The sequence below is a fragment of the Squalius cephalus genome (genome assembly GCF_949319135.1).
Source record: "Squalius cephalus genome assembly, chromosome: 15".
NCBI classification, from domain to species: Eukaryota; Metazoa; Chordata; class Actinopteri; order Cypriniformes; family Leuciscidae; genus Squalius; species Squalius cephalus.
The window spans coordinates 36,322,873-36,335,716 of record NC_137136.1 but is presented as its reverse complement, the minus strand read 5'-3'; the positions used below and the strand labels follow the sequence as shown (position 1 = coordinate 36,335,716).

General features: G+C 38.1%; 1 protein-coding gene across 2 annotated transcripts in view; it reads left to right on the top strand.

The window, feature by feature from the left end:
* The first annotated feature begins 1,982 nt into the window (after positions 1-1,982).
* The window catches only part of LOC307172570 (NACHT, LRR and PYD domains-containing protein 3-like), a 43,800-nt gene continuing 32,938 nt past the window's right edge, over positions 1,983-12,844 (top strand). Inside the window, exons 1-3 of one of the 2 annotated variants that reach the window (XM_079895069.1) lie at positions 1,983-2,136; positions 2,631-2,725; positions 2,942-3,055. In XM_079895069.1, coding sequence (XP_079751195.1) covers positions 2,676-2,725; positions 2,942-3,055 — 164 coding nt within the window. In that variant the 5' untranslated portion in view covers positions 1,983-2,136; positions 2,631-2,675. The remainder of the gene's footprint in view (positions 2,137-2,630; positions 2,726-2,941; positions 3,056-12,844) is intronic. The other variant, XM_079895070.1, reaches the window with a different exon arrangement.

Here is a 12,844-nt window from a genome sequence, read left to right as displayed (position 1 = left end):
ACCATAGTACTGCGCTGTTTTTGTCTTTGTCACCACGAAATGCAATTTTTTTCTGAATGTGATATTTCCTGTTCAGTTTTGGGGGCATAAATAAATACATTTACTTGTAAACTGAAGGATGTAGTTTACTTTGAATGACATTTTGATTAAAAACATATTTAATTGCAACCCTACATGGTCTCTGTCTGAAAGGAGTCATTTAAAAATTCAAGCACAGTACAAGCATGATAAACTAGCATAGAATCTTGCTGTACATAAAGCAAGATTGATTTTATATTGTTTCTATGTTGATTCAATGTTAAATAAGTGATTTAATTATGGTTGAAATAATATTGATTTTATGACCATATTGATTGATTTTTCATCATTGAAATAACATTATTTCAGGGTGCAAACCTGATGAAAAATCAATGTTAAATTTCAACATTGATTCAATGATCTTTTGGTTAATACATTAACATTGATTCAATGTAGATTCAATGTTGGTCTGCTATCTGGGTTGCGTATACTCTCTATTCGTTCTGTTTAATATCACAAAACATAATGCAAACGTTTGCGTGTCCCTGCTTGATATACAACCACTGCTGAACATAATCGTTTTGATGAGAGAAAAAAACTATACGAAAAAAAAAAAAAACCTATACGAGAGTGGGTTCGAACTCAGACCCGCGGACACGGCTGGCGAAAGCTCTACCACTGGACCATTAAGATACATGTTAGATAAGTTGGCACTGACAACATGTGTTAGGCTACATCTCATTAAACGACAAATTAAACCCCATGTAACCTACTATTTAAATCGATTGCTGGACATTGTAATGTTATTGGCGTCCATCTTCATTGAATTTTGAAATCAGATAGAGCCGGCCAGAGCGCTGCATAATAAGTAGCCACGCCGGCTTATTCAGTATGGAAATACACACCGACAATGACACGCCCCTACTGCGTGCTAGAATCTCCGAAAAACAAGCCGATTTCAAAATTAAAATGTACGCTTTTAAATATACCAATACTGCTATCTCAAACATGCAGAGGCTTCTTCGTGATCTCAACTAACAGATTCTGCAAAAAAACGAAAATCACAAATTTAAAAAAAAAAAAGCTTCTTTCTCATTTTGCTCGAAAGTTGTGCTGCCGACTTGAGTCCCTGGTTTCCGTGACGGGTCACATATATTAAACCAACCATTAAACTGTTAAAAGTTTACAATACAGTCTTTTTTACAGTATGGTTTTAATTGATCTGATTCTTTCAGGTTTATTTCACACTGCATTGTTGCACATTTGTAGATCGCTTTGAAAAAATCATCTGCTAAATGACTAAATGTAATTATAAACATGATTGGATGATGACAAACTTATTTCAGATGTGATCAAACAAAGTCCTCTTTATGATTTATTATCAGGAACTCTGCGTTCTGCAGAAAGATAGGCTAAATGAAAGACAAAACTGAACAAATGAAGGCAAGGATGAACAAATAAAAAGAATGAATGAGTGAAAGACAACAAAAGAATAAACAAAACAGAAATAATGAAGAAAAACTGATGAACAAACAAAAACTAGTTAAAGAAAGTAATTAACAAACTAAAAAGAAGAGAGATGAAAATAAAATAAAAATAACCAAATAATATATATAAATATATATAAAAGAAACATAAAAAACAAATAATTTACCACTTAAAATATTAATCTCCAACGCGCGTTCAACAACGTCTGCTCTCACACGCATGCGTCGTGGTGCTCTCGTGAACGCGCGTCTCTGTTTACGTCTCTCTCTCTCTCTCTCTCTCTCTCTCTCTCTCTCTCTCTCTAAATTCAAATTCAAAATTGCTTTATTGGCATGACTGTACATATTACAATATTGCCAAAGCTTGAAACGCATAGAATAATTATAAAGACATCAAAATAATAAAATATTATAACATAACTTAATCATCCCCCCCCTCCCTCTCTCTCTCTCGTCATAGAAAGTTGAAAGTAAGGTTTCCTGTCGCCATTTTAGGAGAAATGCGAAATATGACACGGAAAAAACAGTGCATCAAAGTGTTTATCAACGTTTAAGAAGAAATGTACGTGTAGTTTTATGATGTTAAAGCTGGAGGATTTGAGATCCTGTATCTTGTAAAAGTTTGATCAAGGTGAGTGTTCACGTGTGACTTTCTTATATGATAGGCTATATATTAATATGAATCATATTTAATATGCATCTCTAGAGGACATTTTACGTGATTGTTTGATATGAAAGATTTAATAAAGGGTTTCTTTCACTTCAATGTTTCTTTTGTGTTTGTTTGTGATTCTCCAGAAGTTTAACATTTTATGTGTAATGTATAATTCACGCCTCGCAGACAAACGTCAACAAATACGTTTGTCGTTTTTATTTATTTATCGGATCGATGTGTGTCGGGGTTTGTTTTCTTTTTCACCCGAACATGTACAATCAGCGGTGTCAGTTATTTTTCAGAAATTCTAAATCTAACGGTCGACTTGTGTGTGTGAAAAGGCCCAATGAGCTTGAGTTAACGCAGTCACATGATCCTTTTCTCCCACACTCCAGATATGTTCAGCTAAATTATGAAGGTTGTTTAATTTAATAATTTAATTTAGTGTCTGAATGTTTCTTCATTCACAGTCAGTGGAGGAGATCAAACTCATCAGATTCTTCTGCAGCTTCATCATGGCTGATTCACAAGGATCCAGGGATGGAGATTGTTCTCCAGGATGCAGGTACTTTCAACAAACATTACATTACCATTACCCCCACACCCCCCACACACACAGATCAAAGACAGTTTACAGAATTTTTTTCTTTTTGCCTTTTTTTTTTAACTAAATTGAAATATTCAATAAAAAGATCATTGTTTCCTCAAAGTACTTTTTGATGCAGGATGAATGTAATCACAGTAATCTGAAGGATTAAACTGAATCTGTTCTCTGTTCCAGTTCAGTCCAGCAGAAGAGCTCAAACCCAGAGTCCAGCTGTGTGTCTATGAAGAGTAACTGGTCTATGGAGCAGCCAATAACGTTTAAGAGTGGAGACAAACGGCCTGATCTCAGGTATATAATTTCTATAATAGATGTGCTTATAGTATGACACTTTTGAATTAGAATCATCATTTTTCTCAGTCAGTCAGTCTAATACTAGCAATGACATCAAGTAAATGTAAGCTGAGATTTTTTCCACATTTTAGCGGTAAATAAACATTTCAACTTTAAATGTATGAAATATATCAGTGTTTTTTCGCTTATTCATTTTTGTTTGGACATGCATATGTTGGTGTTTTGATATGATTTTAAAATATGCTGTAAACAGGGTTAGCCTATTATAGTTTTGCATTTTTCATTAGTTTTTATTTTTGTTTCGTTTTGACTTTTTGTTTTCAAATTCAGTTTAGTTTTAATTAGTTTTTAAAGTGGGTTTGCTAGTTTAGTTTATTTTTTATTTTTTGAAAATGCTTAGTTTTCGTTTAGTTTTTATTAGTTTTAGTGTTAGTTTTAGTCTTTTTTTGTAATTTGGGTTATTTGTCAGGGGCAAGATTCAAAAAGACATAATGACATAACATTATTTAATATTTGAATCACAGCTTATATAGTGTTTTGACATCGACAACCACAACCAAAAAGTGCATTTTACCTCAAACTTGCGACTAGTTAACTTTCTAAAGAAGGCGCAATCGCTTCTCGGGTCGACAATAACACACTGACAAAATTATATTCAGAATTTAAAATCTTTTTATACCACTTTTTAATGTGTGATTGTGTAAAGGTGTTCACGAGATAGAGATACCAACCTTTCGCGAACTTGCTTGCTTTCAACGTCGAACGAACACTCGTTCTCATGGAGACACGGTGTGCACGGAGGGGAGGGGCTGTCTTTGAATGAGTCATTATTGCCGTTCATTCAACGAACACATTCAAAAACGTTGATTCATTAAAAGATTGTAATGAAACAAGGTGTTAATTATTTTAAACTTTGAGCTCCACTTTTCAAGACTCAGCTGACCAGCAATGCGTCGCATGACGCTGAAGCTGATGTGATTCAATGTGGAATGCTGACCAGCGCTGTCGCTGATGCCATTCATGGTAAATGCCCTTAAACGTTAAAAGGATGACACGACATATCAGGGCTCCAGACTAACTTTTCCACTGGTTGCACCGGTGCTACCAACTTTCTCAGTTGGTCGCACCAGCATATGATTTGGTCGCACCTTTTTTTTTTTTTTGCTACATGCCATGGGATTAATCAATGCATGCTGATGAATAGTGGTCTTAATCTGCATACCCTAGTTTTGTAACTAATGTAATAAGACTGACAGTGACACAAGACCTCATGTTAGCAAATTTTTTAAATCTTTTAACTCTAAAAAAAACTAATAATAAAACATATATGTTCTTTAATGTCTGATTATAATTTTACTGTCTTCACATAGGGATGGGAATTGATAAGATTTTATCAATAATAATGCCACTGACGATTCTGATTATCGATCCGATTCTTTAACGATTCTCTTATCGATTCTTGATAGCACTGTGTGGAAAAATGTAGTCAAATGCTTTTCAAAAAAACAAGTTGTTTTATTTATTTTAAAGCTTAAGCTTGAGTAAGCAAACTGTACTTTTTATGTAATTTATGTAATAAATAGAACCTTATTGTAAAGAATTACTGATTAGTTATACACCGATTCAGACGTCTCCCGAGTTCACTATTGGAAAGATCAGTTGTTTTAACCATTCATTAAAATGAATCGGTTCAAATGAGTCATTAGTTCGCGAATTGGACGTGTCATGCGCGTTGTGTGATTATCCCAGCAGTTAGGACATGGACATCCAAGATTTGTGTCAACACAGAAAACATTTCATCACTGGGTAGTTTTTTTCGTTTAATTAAAGTGTTGTTTTATGTCAGCTGAATGTCCGGAAACGCTTTTCAGAGAAGATAAGGCAACTTATTTAGCACAATTCACACCCAGCGGTAATTCAGGAAAAAAAAAAATCTCCGAATGCTCCACGGAAACTCTTCCGACCTTTTACCACCGTGTCGATTTATTTTGATTAATATGCGCGCGGGAGAGAGAGCAAGACAGCGCTTAGTTTGGAGACAAGACAGCGCTTAGTTCGCGCGCGCGACCGTCTCTCTCTCTCTCTCTGCCTCGTTCTTTCAGTTAAACATGCGCCCTGTCACAGCAGTTCATCTACATTACTCACCGATCAAATAAGACTTTGGCGGGCGCTAAAACAAGTTCAATGCAGGAAAATTCATGCGTGAATTTAACTGAGTAGTACATGACCATGTACTCGCACAAATGCGACCACATCAAATTTTAACTCGCACATTCTCAAAAAATGGTCGCATATGCGACCATTTTGGTCGCAGTCTGGAACCCTGCATATTTTGCTTTCCTTGGACACACAAACCTCTTCACAAATCTATTTGACTATACCTCAAATACAGAAACAGGTCATCGCATGCGCTCAGTCGATCACTCTCATTCACTGTCTGTTTAGGCTTAAGTGCAAATCCACGAAGCCTTGTTATCATTATTAACTTATTTAACATTCAATACACATGCACGAAGTTCAAAACAAGAAGGGTATTGCCTTGTGAAAAAAGAAAACGCGAACCTGCGGTTACTTGCATTCCTCTGCGGTTGGCTTGTCAGTAGCGCGGTACTACAATATTGTGGTTATCGCGACAGCCCTACCAACATTATTCATGAAGCTGAGAGTCTTACTCTCAGCCTCACGGGCTAATCTGAAATAACAGAAAGGCCCAGATCTTCTCGTTGCATTCCATTATATAGACAGAAACTTCTTTCACATGGAAACATGTGCTAACAATGGAAATTTGCATTCAGAGGTTACACCTTTTTGAGGGTATGAGACCATTTGCCAGGAGACCACCTTCCTTTGTGTGCCAGGTATCCCTAAACTCTCACCCTGAGACATTTCAAATGATACTAAATATGTAACAGGCTGCGATGTCAAGTTAGCAATGCCAGAAGTGAACTGATAATAGCCTAGATGTTGTGTGAGCGAGCGATGCGCTGGTGCCATCACTTGGATTCGTTGCTCAGCTGGGGAAATAACTTAATATTCTGTTGTTTAATACACTGTCATTCAAAACAGTAACATTTATATTTTTATTTGTGTAAATTCCAAATGACTACAAAATGCCATGCCTTTGAAAAATAAAGAAAAAAACATGATGCGCTGCTTTAGGCAAGGCAAGGCAAGTTTATTTATATAGCACATTTCATACACAATGGCAATTCAAAGTGCTTTACAAATAGAAATTAAAAATAATAAAAAGAAATAAGAATAATTAAAACAGTTTAGAAAAATAAAAAATAAAATACAGTACAGTACAGTCGGACGAACATTGGCACAGTACTCATTCAGTAAATGCATAGCTAAACAGAAGTGTTTTGAGTCTGGATTTGAATGTGACTACAGTAGGAGCACGTCTGATCTCCTCTGGAAGCTGGTTCCAGCTGCGGCTGGCATAATAGCTAAAAGCAGACTCGCCATGCTTAGAGTGAACCCTTGGTATTTCTAGCTGATATGATCCTAATGATCTGAGTGATCTGTTGGGTTTATATTCAGTGAGCATATCTGCAATATATTGAGGTCCTAGGCCATTGAATGATTTATATACCAGTAATAATATTTTAAAATCAATCCTAAATTTAACTGGGAGCCAGTGTAAAGACCTGAGGACTGGTGTGATATGTTCATATTTTCTGGTTCTGCTCAGAATCCTGGCGGCAGCGTTCTGTATGAGCTGCTGTCTTATGGTCTTTTTGGGAAGGCCAGTGAGGAGTCCATTACAATAATCCACCCTGCTGGTGATGAAAGCATGCACAAGTTTCTTGTCTGGAAACAAAGCATTTAATTCTTGCAATATTTTTCAGATGATAGTATGCTGATTTAGTTATTTCTTTGACATGACTACTGAAACTAAGGTCTGACTCTAGTGTCACACCGAGATTCCTGACTTGATGTTTAGTTGTTTGACCCCTAGAGTGAAGGTATGCGTTCACCTTGAGAACTTCATCTTTGTTTCCAAACGCAATGACTTCAGTTTTGTCTTTGTTTAACTGAAGAAAGTTTTGACACATCCAACTGTTGACTTCATCAATGCATTGGCACAGGGAGTCAATGGGGCTGTAATCGTTAGGCGATAGGGCTAAGTAGAGCTGTGTGTCGTCTGCAGAGCTGTGGTAAGCAATTTGTTTTTTTCTCATTATTTGGCTCATTGGGAGCATATACATGTTAAACAGGAGTGGCGCAAGAATTGAGCCTTGAGGGACTCCGCATGTCATGGATGTCCACTCAGACTTATGGTCTCCTATACTCACATAATAACCTCTTCCATCTAAGTATGACCTGAACCATTTTAGGACTATCCCAGAAAGCCCCACCCAGTTTTCCAGCCTGTCAAGAAGTATGTTATGATCAACAGTGTCAAATGCAGCACTGAGGTCGAGTAGTACCAGCACTGATAATTTGCCTGAATCAGTATTTAAGCGAATATCGTTTATTATCTTTGAACGCTGTCTCTGCTGTGGTGTGGTCGGAAACCAGATTGAAAATTGTCAAAGTATTCATTCGAGCATAAGAATTTGTTCAGCTGATTGAAGACAACTTTTTCAATGATCTTGCCTATGAAAGGAAGATTTGAAATCGGCCTATAGTTGCTTAATATGGTCTTATCCAGATTGCTCTTTTTCAAGAGGGGCTTGACCACTGCAGTTTTCAGGGAGTATGGAAAACTCCCAGAGAGAAGTGAGGCATTTACCAGTTCTAGAAGATCTGCTTCTAAACTGTTTAACACAGTTTTAAAAAATGATGTGGGAAGTGTGTCAAGAGCGCAGGTTGATGTACGGTGCTGTACTGTTTCTTCCAAAATTTTGGCATCAATTTCTTTGAAGTCAGACATAGTAACTACTTTCACAGGTGGTCTGATCTGTCTGACCTCAGTGCAACTCAAGGATGTGCTGATCACCTTTCTGATATTATTGATTTTCTCAGAGAAGAAAGAAGCAAACTCACTGCACTTGCTGTCTGAGAGCATTTCACTGGGAATCTGGCTTGGGGGGTTTGTCAGTCTCTCTACAGTAGCAAAAATAGTGCGTGTGTTGTTTAAATTACTGTTTATAATATTTGAGAAGAAAGTCTGTCTAGCTTTGCCTAGTTCCATATTGAAAGCATGGATGCATGGATAATTCCCAAATGATATTTGCTTACATTGATAGATATCTTTAAAAAAGACCCCCACGTCTCTTAACAGCTCTGCAGACACTCATAAAAGTAAAGTTAGGAGGGGATGTTTCATTGAGGATTGTTGCACTGCAGCTGTCTTCTAGCCAGGTTTCATTCAGAAGCATAAAATCCAGGTTGTTTGTGGTTATTAAGTCGTTGACTAGAAGTGATTTATTTTTAAGTGACCGAATGTTAAAAAGTGCTAACTTAACAGTCTTACTTTTCCTCACAGCACTATTAGTTTGACGTGTAATAGGCACCAGATTAGTTGGGTTTGCTGTACGGCTATTGAAGGCCTTTGACTTTCTATCATGTATTAGAACAGCAATAGAGAAAGATACAGGCACACTGGGTTCCCGCTTGTTTTGTAAACATTTGAGAAAGTTACTATTATCAGAGCGGGGACCCGACACATATCACTGAGAGCTGGTATCAGTTGTTTTTGGTTCACCTCGAGCAGATGGAGGAGGGTGTGGGCCCTGGCGTTGTGGCAGAGGCCGAAGAGCTCTCACAGGAGGGGGAGGGCGAGCTGGGCCCGCAGGCTTTGGTGCGGGTGGTTGAGGTGCCTGCTGTTTTTTGGTTCCCTGGCTGTTTTCCAGGAAGTCATCCTTGGGTGCTGAATCTTGGAGCAGTTCTGATATGTCTGTCTGTGGTGAGCTCTGTGGGCAGGGCTCAGCTGAGATTGTGTCCGTGAGCAGAGGTTGTTGTGGCGGAGTGGTGTTTGTTATCATTGTCCTTGTGTGATATGTCAACCGCATGTCCATTTTGCTGTTGAAGTGAAGTCCCGTGGTCATTCATACTGTGTCCAAGTGTGTGTGTGCCATTCAGAATGAGTGGATTGGCACACACTGCAGAAGGATGATTGAGGGAGAAGTAGATATTGTCCTTTAGCACTCTTGAACCAAGTTTGTTTGGGTGGTGGCCATCCCGATGAAACAGTTGTCTCTGACTCCAGAAAAGATTGAAATTGTCAATGAAGTTCACTCCTTTTATATTGCAGTTTTTTTTGCAGCCACGTATTAAGCCCAAGCAACCGTGAAAACCTGTTTGTTCCTCTTGCTGGGAGCGGTCCACTGATGAATGTTTGAACTTTCAGTCTTTTAAGTGTTTCAAAAAGTTAATTGAAATCCTTCTTAAGGAGTTCTGACTGCTCTTTATGAATACCATTCTTCCCCACATGTATGATGAGTCGATTTGCAGTCTTATGTTTCATCAGAATGTTCTGAAGTTCCCTGTTTACATCAGAAGTTGTTGCTTGTGGAAGGCAGCATGTAGTTGTATCCCTGCCGCTAATGTTTCTGATTATCGAGTCCCCCACTATCAGAGTCCTGGGCTCGGCTGCGCTCTGAGCTGAGTGCCGCTGTCTGCTCGACCTTGAGCGCCAGTTAGCATCAGTGTTAGCTACTGGCCCATTCAGTCTGTGTTCGATCACATTCATCACGTTTGGGGATTCCTCATTTACATTCATTAGTACTTCAAATCTGTTCTCAAGATGTATAGGCGGTGGTAGGAGACCAGTGTTTGCAATCCTTGTCAGAGCTGTATCTGGGGTAGAGGATGCTACTGCGGCAATATGTGATGCTCGTGACAATCTGATGTCTCGAGTGCCTTTGGGTCTAGCTCCCTGTTTGTGCCATCGATTAGTAAGTCGATCGGCTTGTTTCTCTGCCTGTCAAGGAACACTAGTTTCATGGGACTCACCGGTATGCTGAGGGTGTCGATGAAGAAGCTCTGTTGTGTGCTCCGTCTGGTTTGGTGGTCCCGTAAGTAACTTTGTTTCAAGAACTGCAATCCTTTGTAAAAGTCTGTAGCAGTTAGTGCAGCAAGTAGATTCTTGAACCAGAATAGGCATTTTCTCTTATCCTTGTAGGCAGTTGTGTTTTCCTTTCCCCGGAATGTAAGCTGGTCGGGTAAAAGAATTCTGCGTTTTTGTAGTAATCCAAACTTTGTCGTATGAGCACTGTGCTGATTTGCTGAAGTTAAAATTAGGTGATAAAAGGAAATAAAATATAAAAAAATAGGAGATAAAATGTAAAAGCGATAGAGCAAAGCGCGGAGCAGTAAGCAAGAGCGTCCGAACAGTAGCTGAGCAGGAAGTAAAGATGCGCGTCTTTAGCGCGTCTCAGTCTCCTTGAACATCTTTCTGGCGCACACCAAAAATGAACCAAAATAGAGTGAATAGCCTTCTTGGCATGCCTACTTTTCAAAGTCAACATTTAGATTATTTGAAGTAAAATGCATTATACAGTATATTCACTCAGGAATAAAACACAGCATGGTTCATGATTAAAAAAACGTGACTTTATAGTTTGGAAAATAGCAAACCCCTGGCACTTGAGAATTCCTGGTATACACAGAAGAAAGCCCTGTCGAATGAGCCATTCGTTAGTCTGGTTGATGGAAAAAAGATGAAATGTAGTTGCAATAAACGCGTAAAAAAAAAAAAAAAAAAAAAAAACAACTGAACAGATGATACACAGATTATTGTTTCCTCAAAGTACTTTTTGATGCAGGATGAATGTAATCACAGTAATCTAAAGCAGGGGTTCTCAAACTATGTGGAGATAGGGACCCCTCATAGGGCAGAAAAAATTCCAAGGACCCCCTCATAACCGCAACACAAATGTAATAGGTAAATCATGTGTGTGTGTGTGTGTGTGTGTGTGTGTGAGAGAGAGAGAGAGAGAGAAAGATGGGAAAGGGGCAGGGGCGGCGCCAGGGGCGTTTCTAGGTTTTAAAAACATCAGGGGCTAAGCCCGAAACATCAGGGGCTGGGGGTGGGTTACAAGATAAAATGATTCGATAGAGAGAATAATGTATATTGTAGGTCTATATGCAGTGGGCAGCCACACCAGCCCACATTACCCCACAGACCCGTACGTGAATTCAAATGTGAGGTAGTTAGGGCCTAACTTAGGGGGGTTGGGGGGCATGCTCCCCCGAGGAAATTTGGATTTCTCGGACCTACATATGTGCATTTTAAGGTGTTTGAAGGCCAAAAAAATTGGATAACAATAGCTTTAAAAGCATGTCAGTGGGCAGTAGCATCAATTATTTGTCAAGCAGATAACAGATTCTTAAACATGAGAATGAGGATAAATGTTGTAATGAATGATCCACAGTACAAAATGTAAAAGCAGAATGTTTCTGCTTATTGTTGACAATACACAATCACATATTTCAAACAGGAATGGCCTTAAATGAGAAATCTTTTAAGGATTATTTTGCAGATGTTACATTTCAATCAAACACCAGTGCAATATTTTGTTTGTTTATTTTATAAATATATATTTATACTTATATTTTGCTTATAGTTTCTGTAATTAGCAAAGGACATCTGTGTTAAATAGGAATACATTGTAATAATGTTAATCAAGCTGACTAAATCACGACTGTGCAGCAGTTCACACTCACAATAAAAATAGGCTACAATATAATTTAAAACAAAAACAAGCTCATTATACAAAGGAAATAATATTACAGATCTAGACAAATTGGGTTGCTTATAGTTAAAAGAATGTAAAGAACGATCATTTAGGCTAGATGTATTTTGCACATTTTTGGTCACAAAATATTTTTTTTATGACACGAGTCAGTTTTGATGGCTTTGCAATATTGATAAAATGTTAGAATATTAATAATGAAAAATGACGCAGTTTTAATCTCCCTTTTGGTTATTTCAATACTTAATTGACGACAGAACACAACTACATGCTCGTAGTTTATTTTGCGTGATACAGGGCGCGCTGCATTTGCGCTTGATATTGAAGAGTGCGCGCTGCGAGCTCACGGCTGATACGACAGGAAAGTTTTACTGACATATAGCCTGACAACATCTGGTCTGACAGAGGACTGTGCGGCGGTGCTGACTGCGTTATTTATTCTTTTTTTTTTTTTATTGCTGTGAGATTGTTTGCTGTTGCGCAAATCCTGGAGATATTCTAGGATAGGCTGAAATCACTCACGTGGTGCGTCTGCAGAGACAGATTTCAACAATCACTAGTCAGAGACATCAGCAAAGCCAAAGCACAATGAAATAAGGCAACTTATGATTTCGGGGGTTTACATAGGCTATTGTCCAGTTTCATTTTTGTCAGTCAACTTTTCAAAACATTTGGGGCTGAAGCCCCGGCAAAATCGTTAACGCATGTGCATTGATTTTAAAATTTTTATTACAGTGTCTGCTGCAAAGATGAAGTTGACGATCGCCATATTCGTAGTGAACGTGAGCGGCGCCTATAGAGAGAAATGCACATCATGGATTACATAATCAGAGAGTAGCCTTTTTCTTTTCGTTTTGAATTATTTCGTTTAAAGACATTTCAAGCTTTGTGTATTTGATGTATTTCTCATGTCTGTGTGAGGCATACACTGAGTTTCGTTAAGTTAGGATGAGATGCGCTCCATGTTAAAGTGCAAGTGACCGCGCGGGCGCCTGCATGATTATTGTCTGTTATATTTGCTTCAGTTCTTATTCATTAAATACGGGCAATTGGTTGATGAAAAATGTATTAAAATTAAGATACAATTTATACAAAACGAAATTCACTTTAAAGAAAGGCTTTCTACAATACAAAACTTAAT